At 39.2% G+C, this 22,733-nt stretch overlaps 1 protein-coding gene across 5 annotated transcripts in view; it reads left to right on the top strand.

Moving 5' to 3' along the window:
• Positions 1-22,733, top strand: part of LOC102293885 (arf-GAP with Rho-GAP domain, ANK repeat and PH domain-containing protein 1) — a 58,130-nt gene that overhangs the window by 2,454 nt on the left and 32,943 nt on the right. For 4 of the 5 annotated variants that reach the window (XR_006054908.1, XM_042225111.1, XM_005933129.3 and 1 more), the window contains exons 2-5: positions 10,247-11,335; positions 16,782-16,951; positions 21,932-22,020; positions 22,113-22,195. Coding sequence is in view for 4 of the 5 variants with exons in the window: in XM_042225111.1 (XP_042081045.1) it covers positions 10,329-11,335; positions 16,782-16,951; positions 21,932-22,020; positions 22,113-22,195 (1,349 nt within the window). In the remaining variant the exon portion in view is untranslated. Of the gene's footprint in view, positions 1-10,246; positions 11,336-11,433; positions 12,540-16,781; positions 16,952-21,931; positions 22,021-22,112; positions 22,196-22,733 lie in introns of those variants that run through there. The other variant, XM_042225112.1, reaches the window with a different exon arrangement.

Below are 22,733 nucleotides of genomic sequence, written 5' to 3'. Positions count from 1 at the left end.
GAAATTATCTGAAAAATTTCCTCTGGGACTAAATACATTAATAATATGTTCTGATTCTGATGATTGATTCTAATTCATCAGAGTATGAATGTGTGTGAATGTTAGATAGGAAGCACTTAGATATAGAAAAACATGCTTGTGTGAATAGGTGTAATTGGGTGAATGAGCCATGTTGTATAAAGTGCTTGAGCAGAAAATTGCTATATAAGAACCAGTCCATTTACTATTTACCATTTTCGACAGGCCTTAATCATTTGGCTAAACGTGCCTGGGTCGAGTCTACACATTGCGCAGTTTTTATCTTTTCCTGTTGTCAAACAGTGCGTGTGATTTTTACATAGTGGCTGCCTGTGTCTTACACACACTGATTTAATTTTGATTGTGCTTTACTTCAGATAACTTTGGTGCAATTCTTAGGCTAAATATAATAGTTTGGTTAGGTTGGGTTGCCGTGGGAAACCTTCTGAAATGTTGCAGCCCTGGGAGTAAGGGGTAAGTGTGTGTGTGTGCATGTGTGCGTGCACACATAAGGTTATTCACTAGAGGACATTGTTAAGATGCATTGCTGTGCTGGCTGCACTGAGTCACTATTCAGTCCTAATTGAAAGTGGGCTGAAAGCAGCAGTGTGTCTGGTGATGGGTATCTGACTCATGTCTCTTGTATATGCTGTGTTTTTCAGCAGCTCCTATAAGGACGACATCCGTCTAAAACTCTGGAGATTAAATGAAGAGTTGAGGCAGTGCAAATCGTTAAAAGCTGGTATATTGAGCAGCAGCCGTAGAGCAAGCAGCTTCATTCTTTACCACCTGATCTGAAAGATCAGACAGTGTTACAGTGAGAAATTAATTATGGACTTAGTCATTAAGTCCATTAAGGTGAATGCAGATTTGCTCCATGTTAACTGCATGTATTGTATTATGTTTTTGAGTTAGATCTCACTGTAGATTGTAGGGACTTTAAAAAAAAAAAAAAAAAAAAGTAATCTTGGCCTGTTCTCCACAGACTTGCTTTTCAGTCTTAATCTAGGAAACAAGGGAAGAGGAAGAGAGAAGGAAACTATGAGTCCCAAAGGACATTGACCAGCATCTAATGGATGATGTTGTAGTTACTCTTGTATAATATGTTTCTCATTAGTTTTTGTTTTTAGTACACCAAATTGGACACGTTCTATATTTCTCAAACACATCATGGACATTTCTGTACTGATGTACATGGATACTGTGGATAACAGTAATGATACTTTGTGTTATGGCCTTTTTCCATACACAGTATGAGTAGAAAGGAATAGAAGTTTTGAAGTTGTACTGATTGTACTGGTTTTGTAGACAAAGGAATATGATATTTGGATTGTATATCGATCTGATCTTGACTAGTGTGATGGTGACAACAGCTTATCTATTGAACCATCTATTTAATTCAGTCCTCTGCTGGCTAAGCCAAAAGTCATCAGTAGTTATTAATAGGTAATCTGATCTTGCATTGAGAAAACTAACAGGTGGTATTTCAGAGTAACAGTACCAGCAGCTTTATTTTAATCTTTGCCCTACTGTAGTTTGTGGCTTTACTGTGGTCAACTGGCTCAACTGAAGCGTTCAGATGACTTTGTTTTCTTTTTTGACAGCTCCTTTCGCTCTGTGGCACTGTCTCGTAGGTTCTAACAGTTGTATCACTTATTGGGAGTTTTCATTGCACTCACTGTAGCATAGTGTCTGTTGATCAACTCGATTGATAGAATTTCACTTCACCTCTTTCATGTCAGTTTCAGTCCACATGCGATACAAATGTGTATGTGTGTGTGGAGTTGTATTATCAGTAAGACTGAAAGCAGAAAAAGGAGAAACTGGGACAACTTTAGTAGTGATTTTAAGCTGAAATGAGACTAGAGCAAAAAAATATGATAAACAGAAAATATTTGATGTTGACCTGTATGCTTCGGTGACGAATGTAGCTCATTCATTAAATGCTGGTATCAGATCTGTGCTCAACATCTGCAGGTACCCTAAGACAGGGCACTGCTAACCTAACAAAAGTAGGAAAAAGTGGATTGATGCATTGCTACTAATTGTATCAACTGATGTTATCCATTTGGAGGGATAGCTCCTCACCACCATGTAATCCCCATAAGTGCCTTTGAAATAAAGTGACAGTTAAATGCTGTTAAGGTATGCTTTGGTTGGGCTGTTTGGCTGTAATTCAGCAGAGTTGTTAATGCTCATGCCAGGACCAGCTGTCCTGCTACCAGATGTTTGGGGTTGGCCTGTATCTTTGGGTTTAGAAGAATTCCCACTTGTTGGAAGGCTTTTGTTGTTGGCAGGCTTAGGAAGTGTCAGCTTGACCCCGTCGACTCTTCTCTCTGTTCCTCCTATGCTACTCTGCCCACCCCTTCAGGATAACACGAACAGTTACACAGGAGACTGACTTTTGGTAAATTCTGGATTTTTTTTTTTTAAATATTGGTAAGTTCAGGAATTATACAAATGCCAACTCTGTTAATAGTCTTCAGCATTATTAGAAAACATTTCCTTTTGACCCCTGAGAGAAATGGCATAAAAGAAATTGTGACTTGTGTAACACCAAACCAAAGTGTAGTGGTTTAAGAGTGATCATCTAGATTGTAATACATCCCTAATTTGTAAACACCACCAGTGGGTTGAAATAACATTACTTCATAGTATGCCACATATCAGGTCATCATAATCTGGTATCCTTTGCACCTTAAAAAACTGCTTAACATTATTCATAACACAACCATTGCCTGTATGTCAGATATACATTTACGTATATGTTTGCTTCCACGTTATGGGGATTTAATCTGTTGTGATTGCATATGTCCACTTAAATAGTTTAAAATTTACAACATGACCATATTGCAGGGGTCCGTGTGTTGATGTGATGGTATTGCTGATTACATCATTGTTTGCTTAGTTCATGGTCCAGATTTTGACCAACAGTCATTTTGAATATCTGTGAAATATACTGATATTTATCAGTATCACTATTTAAAATATTTAGTTTGTTCAAAAAGTTTGTGTCAAGTCCAAGTTTATTTCTATAGTACATTTTAAACAGCCTCAAAGTGCCATACAAGTTCTACAAAATATACACATAAATGTAACAACACTGAATCAGCAATAAATGTACAGTAAAACTCAAAAGAAGCAAGTAAGACTGCGTTTGCATAATAAAAGCTAGGATACTCTGCTCAACTAGACCTGAAAGCAAGAGAGTGGGCAGCTCTTATGTAAAGAGGTAAGTTGTTCCAAAAATTTGATCCTTTTCAGGGATGGTTCCCATCGCCTCTGCTTTTAAGCCTGGATCTTGTCCAAGAGGAGCTGGTTCATAGACGCCAGTGGCTGGTAGAATTGTAGGGTTTCAAAAGTTCTGTAAAGTAAGTGGGTGCCAAACCACTGAGATGCTAAAAAACAAGCAATACAATTTTAAACTGGACCCTGAAATTGACTGAAAGCCATTGCAAGAAGGCCAGTAGAGGTGTAACGTCATCACAACTTTTCTTTCCGGTCAAATCTCAAGCTGCGGTTCCGAAACTTGCAAGTAGGACTCAAAGCAGGGCTCGCAAAAGTGCCTGGTAGCCCAGACACTCTTCAGTATTTGGTAGCCCAAAATAAATTTAAATAGCCTGAAAAAAAAGGACAATTTTTTTGATTGACTTAAAAAAATAGTTAAAACACAAATTACAACAACTGTATAAAAATTACAATCATTAACTAAAATATTTGGTTCTAATTGAACAGAAGTTTCTATGAATTTGTAAGAACTGTGTAGAACATGAATCAGTCTGTGTCAGATCCTGAATCTGAAATTTCCACTGAAGTCAAGGGTAAGAGGAAAGTGGAACCAAGATCGAGGCCATTTGCTTTGTTTGCAAAGACTGCTAAATTTTGCCAAAGGTAGTTCACTCTTCGCAACATAGCACGCTGTTCTAAACAGCTTTTTCTTCTGCGTTTCTTCTGGACTTCTTGTTGTGCTTGGTTTATTTTTGGTATGTTTTTTGCAATTGGCGTTTGTTCTGGGAAAGATACTGCAGACTGAGCAATAATGCATTTCTCATGGGTTCTAATGGGGTCTTTCTTAAAATTACTGGTCCCAGTAACAAAGGTGCTTGTCGACTCAGAAATCGAGGGAAACTCAAGACACACCCGGCAGAACATCATGTTATTTAGCTCGTCATATTCCATGAAACCAAAAAAGCTGCGCTTTTGTTTTTGCCTCATAGTCTGATTTGTCGTAACTTGTCCGTTTTGTGATCAGCTTTTCTTTGGCTGTCCCTTCTTCACCCTGACCTGTCTTATTTGGCTGAGCAGAACTAAAATAACTGCGTAAATCCATCTGCTTTTGCACACACACTTGCATAATGATCAGTGATTCTCTGTGCAATCAACCTCTATCACACGTTTAAGCTTGCTGCGGGATATTTCACTTGTCACGTTTGAATAGTACGGTAAGCTACTGAGTGATAAGACGATGTCAGAGGAATTGGTGCGCAATTAATCTGTCGCTCACCAATCAGTAGCTGCCGCTCTCTATTCACAGTTTGCGTGATCGCAAAGTGAAAGTGAAGCAAAAAACAAGCACAAATTCAAACGCGATTTCAATATGTCACATGTTGACAGTGGCTCATCGATGCCAATGACATAATTGCCTAGCTATGTTTGCCAAAGAATGCAAAAGCATTGACATACTTTTTCTTTCTATGATAGCCCGACGGGCAGGGCTGAGATGAATTTTGGTAGCCCGACCGGAAAAATCGCTAGCCCCGGGACGTCGGGCTAGCGATTTTGCAAGCCCTGCAAAGGGATGCTGGATTATACTTCTCAAATAATGTCTTCTGTGTAGGCAGTAGGGCTGGAGTAAAGCTGTGAAAAAGCTATGTGTTTCTGTGGTTTACCCAAGCCTATAGATTACACTCGCAGCAGCAAATGACAAAAATATGTGTGGCAGTTCATTTGAATTGCAATTGTAAACAGGTGTTTGAATTCACCATCACTTAAATGCAGATTTAACACGTACACATTTCAGTGTAAAACTCACTTCTCGTTCTTTTCTAACGGGGTGAGGTCACGTGTTGCACTGTGGAACTGTACAACTTTGCAAGTGCAGTTATCAGCCAGTCAAATGTTGCTCTTTGAAATGCTTTAGTACTGCCACTCGCTGATCAAAATTGATTATGAAAATACTCCAAGAGAGCTCCTTCTGTTGTTCTACATCAAAATGAAGGAGAAGACGATTGTAAGTAATCTGCCCTATTGTTTATGAATAAAGTTAAATACATTAAGCAAGCCTGGCCGGTACTAATGGCTAATCGAAGCTTGATTAGCTTGCTTTGTGATTTATTAGTTGCTCTTGGTTTCATGATCATGCCAGCAAAGATCACGCATGTAAAATGTTGAAGCAATCTGTAAAGTCATTGTTCCAAATGCTGAGCTGTGATGAAGCAAGCATTGAGAAGACAAGTTTACACTATATTGATTTTGAATACATTTGCAATGAAATGAAAAATACAGAGGGATACATGAATGTGCTTCGGGTGTTTTAGTATGCACCTTCAAAAACCGCTCGCATAAAACCGGAATGGCCCAGGCTAGAAATGTGGACGACTAGTCAACCAAACGTCAAACAGTTGCTGCCCATGCTAGTCAGCTCACAAAATACTGGTGGGTTAAACATCTTATTCTTATTTTAGTAATGCACTAAACGGTTAATGGTTCAGAGATATTACGACACCCCCAGTCACTGTCTGCGGCTGCAGTCCAACAGACGTCAGCAACATTTAAAACACGATCTGAGTAATGAGGGTTAATTAAGCTCCTAGGATCACGTGTAGTATTTTGGGGATTTCTGTCTTTTAGACTAGGTGTCTAGTCTAACTTTATTTTCTCTTGTTTAAATGACTTGCAGATTATACACTGGGCTCAGTGAATGTGATTCTAGTCCATGCTGGGGAATGTAGTGGTGGATACAGCAAGGTTTATGCTTTTCTAGACTGTGTTGTTACACATTCAGCAGTATGAGCATGTAAGTGAAATATTTAGTCTTCGAATTAGAACAAAGACTCTCCTCGCTTTTTAAAAACTAGCACAAGACGTGCAATATAAAAAGCTTGTTTCTTAGTTTAGGACCAGTGAAGTGTTAAGAGTAAAAAAACAACACAGCAGTTGTTGTGGCTTTTTAAAAACCACATGACTCATAGTGTGACAACTGGCCATACAATGGTAGTCTTTGCATTTTCTTTTTTAAACTGTGTGGCATACTGTACGCAGCCCTGCCACACTATTTATGTGGTGTGTTTACAAGTACAACAGAGGGGTGGTAATGTGTTTTATGTGTCACCAACATTGTTGCTAAGAGGCCTTTAAAGTCTTTTAATAAGCGATAAAGTTCAGTAGACATCGCTTTGTCTCATAAATCAGTATTATATACTTAAAAACTGCAGATTCAGACAGTAGATGAGGTTAAATTTGATGCCAACCAGCACTGTGATGAGTGCGGACAGTGGAGCACCCTGGGCGTCTCTGTGTGTTGAGGCGCCCCTCACACAGAGACGCACCTACGCACAATATCATTAGGTGAGCACTTGTTTTAGAGTGTGTGAACAGGCTCCAACAGTGGGCCTTGACCATGTTTTTCCTTCCTGCTTGTCAGTATGTGCGTGTACTCGCCTAGGCAACAAAATGCCCCATTGTGGAGAGCACAGAGACCCTGTTATTGGCAGCTCTCTGAGTGGGAGGGAGGGGGGAGATGAACGGAGAGGCAGATGAATTGAATTCAAATTGCTGACTGGAAACTGAAGGAAAAAAAAAGAGATAAATAAAAAGGAGAGGCATAGAGAATAGGAAACAGGAAGTCGGGGGTGATAATCAACCTGAATTTGCAGAATTAAGGAGGAACCTGATATTTTCTGTGTTCACGCACACTCTTTGTCAGTCTTTTCAGCAGTTAAAATAACACATTAGCAGTTTTGTGAATATTCTGTTTTGGTGTCAAATTAAAGATCACAGTCAGGTTCATCTTTTTGATTATAGTACAGCAATAGGTTCAGGTTAAGTTTAGACTAGTGAACTGCAAACACAGGAAGCATTTATCAAAGTTCATAAGTATTTTGCTTAGAACAGCTTTAAGTCTTAATGGCTTAAATTGTGAGGTTTTGGTCCATATTTACATGATAGGATCAAACAGTTGTTGCTGATTTGCTGGCTGCAAATTCATTTTGAGATTCTTCTGTTCCACCACATCCCAAACGTGCTCTATTGGAGTGAGAGCCAGTGACTGTGGATGCCATTTTTGAGTACAGTGAGCTCATCGTCATGTTTAAGAAACCAGTTTGAGATGATGCAAATGTTGTGTTATCTTGCTGTAAGCAGCCACCGGAAGATGGGTACACTGCGGTCATAAAGGGATGGACATGGCCAGCAACAATACTCAGATAGGCTGTGGTGTTAAAATAATGCTCAGTCAGTACTAAGGAGCAAGCTACCTCCATGCCAAAATGCACTGAGTTGCTGCCATGTGATTGGCTTATTTGCATTAATGAGTGTTTGAACAGTTGTACCCAATAAAGTGGCAGGTGAGTGTCGGTTGAATAGCAACCTAATTAAAATTGCCTTCAAGATGCAGACAGACTTAGAACAGCTGACAAAGTAATGCTTTTTAGGTTGAGATGCACAAACTGATATCAGCTGACAGAAGCTAAGCGTTTCATGATGTGATGCATGGGCACAATACTCAAGATTACATATTTCAGCAGTATTGTTTCACTTCTCTACTTTACATCTGCTTTTACCTTTTTCATGTCTTGATTAGTGCAACGGAGCCACTATTGAGGGGCTACAGATGTTTATTGAGTTAAACAGGCACAACTATGAATGATAGCGTTAAGCTTAACTGCAGTGTTCATGTTTACCACTTATTGTGGTTTTCCCTGCAGACACTCACACAGATGCCCAGATGCAGCCAATCATGGGCTTCTCTGCAACAAAGTGCTGATTTAAGATGGTGAAAGATGCTAACACTTGCTGCTCACTTATTAGACACGTTTCGCTCAGTTTGGTGAGTAACGCCTCTGTGAAGGGGCTGAAGACCAATCAGACTGTTTTTCATTGGGCTGTTTTTTGAGTTCCTCAATTCAAAAATGGGAAGCATTTTGATTGGAGAGAAGAGAGCAAGATTCACACCGTCTGTACACTGTGCTCTGAGTTGTTAGAGGAAACTTTGGACAGGAAATGAAATGCATCACATTGGCAGCCGGTACACTGTTTTTTATCATACTGGGCTGGTGACTATGACTTCACTCAACCTTAACAACTCTCGTGTCTAATCACCAAACCGAATCAGGTTTATATAATGCTTTAAATATTTTCTCTTTTGCATGTTCTGTTGCTAGTCAGTGAGCTGAAGTGTTTGTTAATCATGCTTAGGTGTGTATCTTTAAATTTTAAACTTGTCAGTAAAAAAACAAACAAAAACTAAACAGTTTCTATCAAAGGAAAACTCATAACCATCTTGACATGATGTTACATCTTCTGATGGCCTTCACTAATTATTGATGGATCAGACCAAGTTAATGAGCGAACCCTCCCTTTAGTTTAAACTCAAAAACACACCTGTTAAGTTTTGCGACCGGACGTTTCACAACCTGTCCATAGTTTGACTGCCCACCAATATACCCACAACAGCCCTTGTGGTCATGGAAGTAATAGAAATTCTAGTTTGGTGTAGTCCTACTCTATTTATTTTCTGATATCCGCCGTGTGATACTTGCATGCAAACTTGTGACGAGGAAAAGTTCTTACCGTAAATATCATATAATTTGTGCAAGTCAAATGTTTTTAGTCTTATTAAACATATTTTCTTGTTATGTGAGATTTGGAGAATAAAGTATAAACTTTTTTCTTTTTGAATAGTATATTTTCAGTCAGGCATGTTTTTAGTGAGCTGAACAGAAAAGAGGTTAAACTCATCCACGCATATTTTATTTTTTCTTGTGATTGTATCAAGTGAAATATAGTTATGTGTGTGAGGGTGTGCGGAGGAAAGACTGTGTTTGCGGCTCTTAATGGGAAACCGACAGCTTCCCCTGTGGTCACAAGTAAGAGGCAGGAAGATAAAAGGCAGAGTGACTGCAGAAGGTTTTTGACTATCGATTTAGAAAAGCTTGTACATTCCCACGTTATAGAACAGTCAAGAAGAACTATTGGAAATATTTTTACGCTCACTGAAGTTGTGCATCGGTATAGTCTTTATTGAGCTATTGATTGTGGTTGTTACGTTTTTGTGCCGTGTGAGTGCTGGTAGATGACATCTACTGTTAATCAAAGCCTAACATTTTCACAGATTTGCGTAAAAGCTGTTCTTGGACATTTTGAATACAGACACAAAGTGCCATATCTATATTATCATAAAAATCATCCTCAAAACTAGTTAATTTATTCCAAATAAGTCAGTTTTACTTTACTCCAAAACATTAGGGTTAGTGTTTAGGCCTTGGGTCATCACCGGTGATGAAAAAATAAAACTTACGGTAATACCTTGATGACAGTGCTATGAGGAATTTTAGTGGTTTGCAGGAAGCTGAACATGACTGAAAGGCTTACGGAGAATTTAGAGACATGCTTTCTGTGCTAATACTCATTGTGCCACTTACACTTCCTCCCTTAGTAGTCTGTTGCGATAGTGCAACAAAACTGACTAGTTTAGAAACTTAAAGAAAACATGTTTAGGCAGAGAAATGCAGACTTAAGGGGCAGTTTCTTCTACTTTGTGTTCAACCTTTTTATACACACACGTCATTGGACTAATGTGACACCACTTATAAGAATGACTGAACTACTGTTGAATTTTACTGTTGTGGCGACTCAACTTCCTCTTCTACCTGGGAAAAAACATCCACCACATGTTGCATATAACTTTGCTGCAGTTGTTTAGACACTTAATAAAAATAGCAACTTCTTGAATTATGGCTATGATTGCACTATTCATTACTGATCACGATTTATCTTTAGAACCACACATATTAATTCAGGCTGACATATTTCCCGAGACAGGATTTGCCGCATTCATACTTGCATGACACACACAGACAAACTAAAATAACACAAACCACAAACTAAAACAAGGTTTTCAGGAAATCATTTAAAAAAATGTCATTGCTTTGGAGAGTTTTTGTTTTAATTTTTGCTTGTTCCTTGATGGGATGCATTGACACGTCTCCTTGTTCTGTCTCTTCTGCAGGTTGTGTAACCATGATCTGATGCATTAAGGTCTGCATTTTCTCCGTGGACTCTCACGAGCAGCACATACAAACACATCAGCAATGTCTCAGTCTGAATCCTGTGCCAATGTGGGGGAGTGGCTGGGCGTACTTCGCCTGGAGCAGTATTCCGATGCATTTCAGAGTGCCGGATATGCAACATTACAACAATGTCGCAGCCTCACACCAGAGCAACTGGAATGCATTGGTATCACCCTGCCAGGTCACCAGAGGCGCATCTTGGCAAGTCTGAACAAAACACATGGGAATCATGACGCTCACACCATCGGACCGTTTGAGAGATCAGAGGAAATGGGACAAGCTGAATTTCTGGGGAGAGATAGACCATTGCCTGTCCCACCATGTGAAAAATCTCTCCTTCAGGACAATGTGAAGCAAGATGGAGAGACTTTGAGACCTACACCTAGGAAACGAGAAACGCCAGTCCCCAGAGAAAGACAAGTATCCAGAATGCAGGAGAGCAGCGGTGAAGGAGAGAAGCCAGTTCCTGGGAAAAGACAGATGGTACCTAGAAATGATGGGGAGAAAGAGAGGGATGGAGGGATAGATAGAGAGAGGAAGAAACCTGTGCCAAAAGAAAGGACTAAGTTTCGCTCTACTACTCCAGACAACTTGGACCCTAGCCCCCCTCCAGCTTTGGACACTTCTTTGCCCCCTGTTCCCCCCCGAAGCACACCAAACTGCCCTCCACAGCCCTTCACCTTACCCCCTGTTCAAACCTATGGCTCCCCTAAACTGGAAAGACAAGAGGTCAGGGCTCCAGCTTTACAATGCCGATCTGTGTCCCCCAGTTCCACATTTACACCCCCCCAACCACCATCCCACCCTCCAGACCTCCCTTCTACTGCAAATAGGCCTCAGACATTAGCCATTCAGCCGAATGCCCAATACCTAACTGTCGATGGAGGAAGAAAATCTTCACCTGTTTCTCCCATCCACTCCCCTTGCAGTAGAAATATTCCACCTCTTCCTCCAAAGGCAGGAATAGCATCTAAAGGCCCTCCACCAATCCCTCAACGGTTTCCTGTTCAGTCTCCCAGAACTCACAGGTAAGGCTCCATTTGAATGCAGATGCCTCATTTTGCAAAAAGATGCACATTAACCACTGAGTTTATTACAGGTAAAAAAAGATGAGCCTAAAAATATGATAAATCTCACAGGCTGGCGCTTGCTAGCTGTCTCCCTCACAAACATAAACACACATGCTCTCTCACCACCATTATCTGTATTACCACTGTTAACTATGTGTTTTGATAAGTGATCAAAAACCCTCTCAAATGGTACCAGTGGATTGTGGCGCCATCTACAGGCCAAGCTTGAAAAGTGCATCTCTTGTGTACTTTACCATGATGACACACAAAATTTTACTGGGGACTTTTGAACACTTCCTGAAAGTAAAATTAGACACTTCCTGAAACTGAAGGGTCGCAGCACACTTGACTGGACAAAGTTCTGTGGCCTTCTGAATACGGAAATACGTCGACAAGGCTTCATCTGAACAAACTGCAACCCCTGTGTGAAACTGTAGTCTATTTTAAAGTTGCTCTTAACTTACTACTGAGCCCTTTCTGGTTAGTGTTTGTTTTTTTTCAAAGGTTCTGTGGTAAGCGTTTCTGCCCTTATGAGTTAAAGTTTTGCGCAGGGAGTGTTGTTTGGCAGTTTCTTCATAGTCATTTTTACACTGATGTGTTTGCAAAAGTGTGAATTTCCAATTAGCACACTGAAGGCCACACATTTTACCTTAAGCAGCAGAATTTTCATCTGCTTTCACTGATGATACTTTGGCAGTAATATGTTATCTCAGTTTGTGTAAATCCTTCTGAAATCACACCGGCTGAACAGCTTTTTTTCTCCCTTTTTTCTGTATTGCTTTAATGAAAGGAAACCAAAGCTTTGACTCCAGTACATTTAATAGCACATTTATTATGAGCAATACAAGCATGTTTAAAAAGGAAACTGGCTTTTACAGGGAGGAAGCCACGGTTGAGGGCACGTAAGCAGTAAAAAAAACTGTGACAGACATGGAGGGGAAAGACGGTGAGGATTAAAGGCAGAGAGCACAGCTACACTGTGATGCATTACCAGGAACTACTGTCTGAGTTTTTGTAGCCTTGAATATTCACACACTCTTGTTGCTGCATTGCCTCCTCCCCCTTTTGGTTAACTAGTTTCCTCCTGCTTTGTGAAGAGTTTGTGAAGAGTTTGTGTTTGTATCATCATGGAAGAGGAATCCTTTTGAGCATGTCAGGACAGGTAACATTTATATAAATCATATCTGTATCCTGTCTATACTTATTTTTAGCATTCACTCTCTCTTTCCCCCGTCGACACTCTTCTTGCTGTGGGTTTCAAAACAAGCAAGCCTTCCTTTTTCTTTTCTGTAGTTTGCTTCATCTTTTCTGCTGTGTTGGTGATGTTAGTGACACTTCTGCTGCACCTACTCCATGAATTTGTTTTACCTTCACAAGAATAAGGCTGGTTACAATTGCAGTGATACTGGATGAGACCCTTCTCTTGTCCTGGGGCGATAGATGTGCTTTGGAAATTCAAACTACTGTTATGTTATGTTATGTTATGTCTTTCAAGAAATCAAGTAAGGCAAGTTTAAGATGGTATTCTGGAGAGGCATTCATGGCATGTTTAGCTGACACGCAGGTCAGGTGTATTTCTAAGACAAAAACTATGTTCTTAGCTTTGCTGTTTTCCACTTTCAAAAGTGACATAGTAACTGTTTTCTTCAGACATAAGCTATGAAGTATCTGAAATGCTAAGTCTAGCTTGCATTAAAGACCACAGTAACTGTGCTGTTAACACATATGTTAGCTTAGTGTCAGCACCACGACTTAAACTGCACTGTAGTGATTTTTGTCACAAGAATAATTCTGCAATGCCTAAATAAGTTAAGAGCTATGCAGTGTGGGAGGACAAAGGAGCAGTCGTTGTTTCTTCAGCCAACTGTCATATGTGAGCTAGCCGAGTCGTTAAATATAGAATTCAAGCTAGCAAAACCCCTCTCAGCACTCTTCCTCTGAGAAAAAGGAGGAACTGTGTCAATAAGGCAGTTTCCCGTCATTGTGAGGCTTTTGCATGTTTTTTTCTGGGTTTTTTTTGAACTGAGGTATTTTAATAATTTCAAAGATAGTTCTTGAATACAGTCTTTAAAGTTGAATGTTTAGTATGAGTCTAGTTACTTGATAAAATTCTGCTTTGAACCTGCTGCCAAGTGCATGAAGTGTGTACTAATTTGTCCACAGGCACTGCTTCCTACATAAATGATACATGAATGGTATTTTTTTAAGTCAACAGCTCAGCTAATGCAGTTATGTTAGAAGAGTGATCATACCTAATAAGCACTCAATTCCTGTGTTCATTCAGCCCAAGGGCAATTTGACTTGGTGGTTTTTCACAACATGTCAGTGTTGAATGCTCAACTGTCTGACTTTTAATGGGAGCCAGTAAACAGTAATATTAGGGGGTGTTTGTGACACTTTCAGAGTGTATTTATTTATTTATTTATTTTTTTATGAAGTAAAGGTGATTTCCCTCTCATACAGAGCTAATATTTGTGAGCTAATAATCTGAAGATTTGTTTTGTGGTCTTCATGTTTCATCTCAGTGATCGTTTTTATGAGAACGAAATCCAAACACATAAAAAAAATATGAGGAATAAAGAGGAACTTTCACAATACTGGATAGACAGAAACCAGATGTGCATGTTCACTCCTGACTTACCATCAGCACAAAGTGACGTACATGCACTGTTCGGTTAATGCGTTCATTTTGCAATCTTTGGCTTGGTGTGCATTCATGACTAACTCTTAAGGCCGCATAACTGACATACTATTTAGGAATGTGTATGTTTGGCATTTAAAAAACAATTGCATGAGTAAATCGAACATGATCTGCGACAGTGTTTGATGAATCAGTGTGTGTAATTTCCCGTAATATCAGGTCTGAGCATGTATGTTGTGCATCTTTGGTGCAGAACAAGATGATATTTCAGCTAATATCAGTTATCATGCAGTTGAAAGGGCTCAGTGAGGGAAGTAAAGTACTGCTTGGTAGTGTTCACAATGAGGGTGAGTTTGTGTTAGATCTAGATATCATACGTGATAGTGTTAATAGGGCTGTCGTTCAAGTGAGGTTGTCTATACAAGAGGGCAAAACTATAATGGTGTCGGTGTTCACGCTTATCAATGGCGTTTGCAATCTTCCGCTGTCTTTGAGAGATATTTCTCAGGTTTCTTTGTGGAAATATTTTGCCTTTGTGCAATTAGTGAGTCTGTGGTAGAACCATATATGGTGTAAAAGATGGACCTAGCCACCATGACATTAGCCACTGGTTTTGGACTCTACATTTTGAAGCTTTTTCAAATCAGACTCTGGCTTAAGTCGTGGGTGTCAAACTCCAGTCCTTGAGGGGCAGTGTCTTGAAACTTTTACATGTGTCCCTGTTGTAACACACCTAAATAGAATTATTAGGTCATTAGCAACAGTTGACTGCATGCTGTGGTGGCAGTTCAACCCTTTGATTCATGTTACAGCAGAGAGAATGACCATGGTGCAATAAAAGTACTTTTAGAAGTACATTTTTCCCAAACACTTACACTGTAAATTTACTTGAGTGGGGTTGGGGTTTGCCACCTCAGCATGCAGTCAAGTTCCATCCACCCCTGGTTTAAGTGGATGAGAGAGAGGAAGGGCGGCTCTGACAGTGACAGTTTGGTGTCAGCATGCATTTTCGTGCTACTGATATTCCCCCATTTTGAAGCACGGTGCCACCAAGTGTTTTAAAACTGACTTGATATTTTAGTCAGTATGACCCAAAATGACGGCCTGAGCAGATAAACGCAGTAGGACAGTGTTGAAAGAGATAAAGCCAGAAAGCTGTTTTCCCATAGACTTCTATCACTGTCTGTCAGGGGAAAAGCAAACGTGTCCTTTAGATAGACTCCAGGTTTTTAGGCACTTATGCATTGGCTTCATTCTTCCAACCTGAAACGTATTTCCAAGGTTTATATGGTTTGGAGCCAGCCTCAAGTAGCACCTAGAGGGAGATTTAACACTTCCATGTCGGCTTCATTTGTCAGCTCTGGAGGATGACCTCTTTTATAGATGGATTATACATCCTGTTGGGATTAAGCGTGAGAAATCCAAAATGTATGTCGGACACTCAGCCTGACCTCATAACTTTGATACACCCCACCCCATAACTGTATTGTGAGCATCACTATATGCACATATGGCAATGCATTCTACGTATGTATGTGATCATCAGAGTTATTATAGTTTTGTATTTGAAAATATCTAGTTTAGTTTCTATTTATCAATTCTATTAATTCTATTAGTTGACAAAATTATAATATCTATCACAAGCAGTGGGTTGCAGTCCTTAGGAAAATGTTGACTTTGCATTTGAACATTCAGAACATGCACGTGTACCTGCATTTTCACTAACAAATTCCATATTTGTGGGTGAAACAGCCCACCCATTAAGAAGACATCTGTGGTCTTGACATAGGGAATTTCCTTTTTGTCATTTGCTTAAAAAATCATGCTTGCCCCCATTGAATGTTTTGACTCAGCTCACATAATTTAACCACACTTCAATGGGATTACCAAACAATTGATGGCTAAAGTTGATGGGGAGGGAAAGAAGATGAGCCTGTTTTTTCTCTTCCTGGTGTGCCACTTACTGGCAAAAAGGCCCTACCTTGTGTTTTATCAAAACAAAACTGTTAATAAGGGCAGATGTGCTGTGCCAGGTGCACAGTGCATTCTGAAAATGACAAAAACTGATATGATGAGCAGTGTTAAACACCAGAATGTATGACCTCAGCATATGTGTGGCACACGTAAGATATATTTCTGTGTGTTTGAGTTTCTTGAGTATACACAGGCAGCGTGGGTTTACAATAAGGTGGCATCACTTATGTGAGGCAGGCTTAGGCTTGCTCTTTAAACCAGAAGTGCGAGTAAAAAACTAGACTTGTCAAGAGGAGAGCAAAGGAACACATGTTTCAGTGTCTGGGATTAGTTTTACTACAACTGTGGAATACTTGTGTTTCAGAGCAGCAGTCCCTAATTTGTACTAAATGAGGTTACCAGATGGATCCTTATTTTTCATTTTTTATTTTTTAAAAGTTACTTTATGGAGTTCTTCGAGAATTATAACTTTAGGGAAAAAAGCTCTGCACAGCTTTGTCACCAGCAAATTTTTGTGCCTGGAGTCAGATCTCACAAGGACACTTCAGTTTTTACTATTGAGTGAGAAAAGAGTTAGAGAGGAAGGGGTGTCTAACTATATAAACTATAATAGTTTTTATATATGTTTCTATAAACTATATATATAGTTTATATAGAAAGAAAGAAGATGAATAAAATCAGCCGCCTGCTTGGAATTTTTACCCGATCTGAGAACACCATGGCTTCCAAGGACTCATCCCCACCCCTCCAAACCTCTTTTGACCTGCCCTATTTTTCTCTGTCCTCCAGCCCATCTCCCACCAAGACAGGCACGGATGACCCGCTCAGAGAACAAACTCCAGAGATCCCACCTCGCATCAGGCCACCTAAAACTCAAGAAAGCCCACAACAGTTGACTCAACTTGATATACAGCCAGCTCTGCCTGCTAGGAGAATTCCCCAACCTCCCAGCGAGTATAGTAAGTAATATAATCAGCTTATGTTCCATTTTTTATTTTATTTTTTTGTGTGTTTCATCCCTTAATTACAACAATCGCTGTGGTAGATTTAAAAATACAGAACCTACAGTACTGTCTCTAGTCTTGCATCGTCCTCACTTCCTTATATTTTTTTTCACAAAAATGGGAAATAGGTGCAGTGATTTAATAAAAAGTGTGCCAACATACCTTGAAAATAAGCCAAAACAGAGTTTAACAAGCTTGAAAGTCAGTGTTTGGTATGATCACCTTTATTCTTCAGCACAGCCTGAACTGTCCTGGGTGAAATTTCTTGTCATTTCTTTAAGTAGTCTTCAGGAATAGTTCTTTAGGCTTGTTGAAAGACATTGAAAGCTCTTCTTCTTTGTTGGCTGCCTTTTGTTCCATTCTCTGTCAAGATGACAGTGCTTCAATAATGTTCAGGGCCAGGCTCTGAGGAGACCAATCCGTGACTAATAGTGTTCCACTGTGTGTTTTTTCTTGTGCATGTGTTCTTTTACTGCATCAGCAGTGTGTTTGGGATCATTGTGATGCTGAAAAATTAAGTTGCTGCTAATTAGACAGTTTCCAGATTCCATTAATATCTTGTGTTTATGATGCTCAACAGCACATGACAGATCCTCCTCTGTCTTTTACCAATGGCTGTAGACATTCACTGTTGTACCTCTCTACAACCCAACCTCCTCTATATACCCATTTATGATCATTCCAGTAAAAATTTCAAAATTAGCTTCATCGCTCTATTAGAGGCATAGCTGGACTGGCCATCGGACATACCGGGCCGATGTTTTGTTGTTTGTTTTGTTTGGGGGGGTTTTTGTAACGATATAAACAATGAAAGGTGTTGGATTGGCTAATTGGTTATGATCGACTCTGGGCTGGATAGATTACAGCCGACGAGGTCGAACTTTAAGTTCCGTATTGAGCTGACAAGGAACACAGTTTGTCCCGCACTTCAGCTAGAATGAAAAAAGACACAAAGTTGGAATAATTCTGCGTCTTTGTGCTGTCAACTGCCTCTTCTTCTCTCATTCTCTCCCCCTCCCTCTCCTGTTGCTACTTCAATCATGAAACTGATCAATGATCAGCTTTTCTGTCACAAGTCCCATCTCTGTTGTTCACCCACTTTGTGCCAGATAGAGGAAACCGGCGGATTTCGTGCTAAACAACAGCAGCGTGTTTAAGCTTGATCAGCTGTTGTTAGAATGTATTTAATATTAATTTCTAGTATCAGCTGATGTTTGCTGGAGCCACAGCTGTAAAAGCTGCTGGTCATGATGTCGGTTTGTATATCTGGTGAGAGGGAAACATGAAGATGAAACCAGGAGCTGTCCTTACTGGATCATCAGAGCTGAACCGGTGATGGAGAAGCAGGTTTACCTTTTAGGTGACATGAATGAGTTGAAGGGAAGTTATGAACTGAGATAAATAACACCAGGATCCTTTGTAGCTGATAGCTGGTAACTGTGCAGGGGTGGATCTAGCAAAGTGTTGCCAGGGGGCCAGGTAGGGCATTAACAGGGAGAGGGGGGCACAAAGAAATACTTTCTTATTCTCATTTCAAATATCTAGTTTTTAATAAAAAAATTACCTGAATCTTACAACTAAAGTTTAACTAAAATGTATAGAAACCCATTATTGTACGTAGTAAATATTAAGTCTAATATACAACCTAGTAAGTTATAGTACTTTTTTCTTTGGGAAGGTACCATCTGTGCAGTCTGCAATTCTGTTGAAGAAAGATGTTGAATCTATTTAATTATTGTAAAAAAATAATTGATTTCTGTGCATTTGTTTTACACATACATTAAATTAAAGTTGATTATGTCAATTAAGCATCATGAGGCAGAGGGTGGGGGGTGGTTTCCTTTTTTTTTTTTTTTTTTTTTTTTTTTTTGCTACAACCTATTAGTCAGGTTGTTCAATATTTCTGCTAAATGCTGTTTAGAATACTAGAATAGGGAGGAATAGGATGGCGTAGGTTTAAGTTTATTCGATTGATACATTAATACCAGCGAGATGGTGTACATCACTGTCACAACAGCGTTTGTTTTCATTAAAAGGCTTTATGGCTTTTCCTATAATACCTGGTGGGCCGGTCTCTAGTCAAAATGCCTGGGCTGATTTTTTTTGTCCCAGTCCAGCCCTGCTTAGAAGCAAAGTGTAAATAAATAAGAGGTGGCTCAAGATTTTTATCCAGACGGTACATTTTTTAAAAGAGAGAAAGTCAGAAAACCACTAATAAAGATTTTTTTTTACTTTCGTTTTATGAAGATGAATTTGAAGTCATTCTGTGTTCTTCCATGCGAGACTGCTTCCTGTTTTTTAAACCTTAGCTCTGCTGTGAGGTCAACTAATTATACAGTCTGCTCGCCACAGCTCTTTCTCCTGCTTCTGTGCGGTGAACTGTGTAGTGAGTTAGACAAAGCAGCAGCTTCATCCTAGTGTGACCGTCAGGCTTCAGTGTTTTGGGCTTTTTTTTTTTTTTATATATATATTAAAATGTCGATCTCAGGCCTGAATCTGCATATCAGTCAGCATGTGTCTTTGTAATCTCATCTTCTTGCTTTAAGATGCTCATACTGGAGAACAGTCTTGACCTATGTTGCAGAAATTAAATGGACACAAGTGAATACTTGGAAAAGCATTGAAAGGTTATTTGAATTTAGAAGATGGGCAGACAGCTAGACAAGATATTTTTATAATGTGTGTGTGCTATCATGGCTATTTGGTTTCTGAAATGGGTTCTTTAATTTCATGCATACAGAGTTATTGAATATCATTCAAATTATAGGGCTTCCTCATCAAAGCATTTTTTGTGATAGCAAACGTGTCAGATAACTTCAAATAGCTTCTCTTAACTGTGTGAGGGACCTCCAAAGCAGGTGAGTTTATTTAAATATTTTCTATAAATCATCCTACAGCTATTTCAATATGACACTATCATAATATACATTTGTAGGTAAAAGTTGAAGATATCCTACCTGCTCCTCCTGTTTGCCTAGAGTGCTTTAAAATTAGATTTGTTGATTGGCAACAAGTTGGTTGTTACGTCCCTCTGCAGCCTCTAATCTCCTCAGTGTGTTCAGATGGTGCTAATTGGCCACACCCAGTCAGGTGTTGATAAAAGCATACCTGAGGCAGGCTTTCAGGGAGCTCACTTGTCTTTGCCTTGGTGGCACCAGCCAATTTAACCAACCTGGTTTTCCATTTTAAGAAAAAACCTCTTCTCACTAACACTCTGGTATTCATCTTTTCTTTTTTTATGAAAAGATGAATACCATGTATAAAAAGGCTGTATCCAGTCATGTTGGCTGTATATTTAACCATTTAAACCCAGTGTCCACAAAACAAGAAATATGCAGTTCTATGGAAATCACAATAGGATTAGATTTGATTGAAAATCATACAAAGACAACATGTCATTGTATTTAATTTTGAACTTAATGTCAGCAACTGATTATAAAAAAGTTTGACAAAATGCAACAAATTAATTGATTAATTAAAAAAATACTTTGTGTAAAATCTCACATATAATTGGTATTTCTATTGATCTAGAGAGATTACATTATAGAGGGTGAGTCTTGTATGAGCAAAGGTAGAGTGGTTTTCATCACAGAGAGTATCTGGAGAAATATATTTCAGAATAACAGCCTCATCCTAAGGACCAGGTGTCAGTTCATTAACAAAGTGAATGCAGTTTGTCACTGCATTCACATAAGCAATTTAAAATTCTACCACACAGAGAAAAAGAGTGTTTAAGGCAGAAGATGGCCCATCAACTGTATTGTTATAGCACAAAAGCACACAGTATGGGTAGCTTACACGTCTGTGAACCATTTCTGTTGCATAATATCTAAACCCTTTGCAGCAACATCGCCTGTCAAACGGGTAATGCCATTTTCACAAAAGGTCTTGTTGGTTTTGGCAAGAGAGTGCCACATTTTCCAAGTATTATAATTACATGGTTATGTAGGGGAGGAGCTTATGTGTTAAACTGGACTGGTTGCAGCCCTCTGAAAATATTTGATCAAGTATAAACAAACAATACAAGAAAAGAGGCCTCGAAGTACTGAAGGTGACAGCAGCATGAGCGTGGTTGAGAGTTCCAGTTCACTGATTTGAATTTGCAGAGGTGAACCGCAAAGAGTGTTCAGCTATAGCTGTCTGTTCTCCAAACTTACTTTAAGGCTAAACTGTGTCCTGTTTATGATTGCCATTGGATTTGTTTTTCAGTTGCAAAAAATGCCCATTGAGTCTGGTATGACCAATCAAAATGAGAAGAGAGATTTTTATCAGTAAAGTGGGAGTACACAGCATGGGTGGCATGCATGTGAACCATTTATGCTCAGCGATATTTTTTTAAAACTACAGCAGTTGTTCACTTCACACTTTACTGTTTGTGGTTTAAAAAAAAAAGATGTACTGCAACACAGTGTTTAGCATGGGCCTGTCCTCACTTTTTCTAAACATGTCACTGGTCTCAAATTCAAAGCAAGCATATCATTAAAATTTTTTTAGTTTTAACAGTTGATTGATTTTTATTTTACATGTGGTGTGTTAACGATTTGCAAACCACTGCCTTCAGTTTTAATGTACCACAGAATTTCATCTTCTGCAACAGCTTCACCTCAATATTGTATAATGTTTCAGTGGTAATACGGCTCTGCTTAATAGTAGATGCTCAACCTGAAAATCCAGTTTTAAGGGGAGAGAAAGAGACGACACAAACTGGTGCATATCCATTAAAACTCACTCACTATTAATTCAGTCTGTTTGCGCTTACAAACATTGACACAGCCAAAATTACTACAAATTCATATCCACATAATCCAGTTTTACTAGTGTGACTCACTTTTTGCCTTGCCTTATATCATGTTTCCAGAGTTTCTCAGGTTCTGCAAAACCTGCTCCAGACTTTAGCTTAATCTTGATTTGTTTTCCTTTTCTCTTCTTGTTCAGTGTTGGCTACGGTCAACGAAAATTCAAATGACTACGAGGAGCCAGACTTGTTTGGTCCCGCTGGTCATCGAATGAACCCACCAGAGAGGGTAAGAAATTGTTAATCGGACCACTCCCAGGCTTTTCGGCTCTTTCTTTCCTCTTGCCATATCCTGTGAATCATTCCCGTTTCCTCCAATAGGATATGTCCCTGCAAGTGCCAAATTACACAAAGAAGCGGCCGAGTTCCCTTTGCAGTGACGATGGAGTGCTCGACGATTATGAGTGAGTCATAAAACAACACAAATGCAAACCTCAGAAACTGAAATACAAGCACACTGTTTGCAGGGTTTTGTTTCCCTTTGGTTGCTGATTATTCTGAATGGCTGTAACTTGGGAGGTAGAGTATTGATCCACCAATTTTACTAATTGGTCAGTGATCGATTCCACAGCTACTCCAGTCTGCATGTTGAAATATCCTTATTACTGAACCCTGAGAGTGTTTGTGTGAATGTTACACAAGGCACTTTGGGTGTTGGGTTAGAATAGAAATGCACTATATAAGTACCAGTCCATTTATTGCAGTGTTTGTGTAAGTTAATTTGAGACATGCTGCTGTATTTACTTTGTTTCAATTTACTTTCATTTTATTGCACAACATATTCTCAAACTGTCAGTGCTGCAGAAATCTAATCATTGATCTTCACCTCTTTTGTGTAATTATATTATAAAATTATATTGTTACACAGTTAGCTTTGTCAAACCTTTTGCACAACATTTGCACAACTTGTCTGACTTAAACTTTGATGAAAAATGTAATTGC

This window comes from Haplochromis burtoni, unplaced genomic scaffold, assembly GCF_018398535.1.
Source record: "Haplochromis burtoni strain Fernald_Lab_line unplaced genomic scaffold, NCSU_Asbu1 Contig_160, whole genome shotgun sequence".
In the NCBI taxonomy this organism is placed as follows: domain Eukaryota; kingdom Metazoa; phylum Chordata; class Actinopteri; order Cichliformes; family Cichlidae; genus Haplochromis; species Haplochromis burtoni.
Note: the sequence above shows the minus strand (reverse complement) of the source record. Positions and strands in the feature narration are given on the sequence as shown.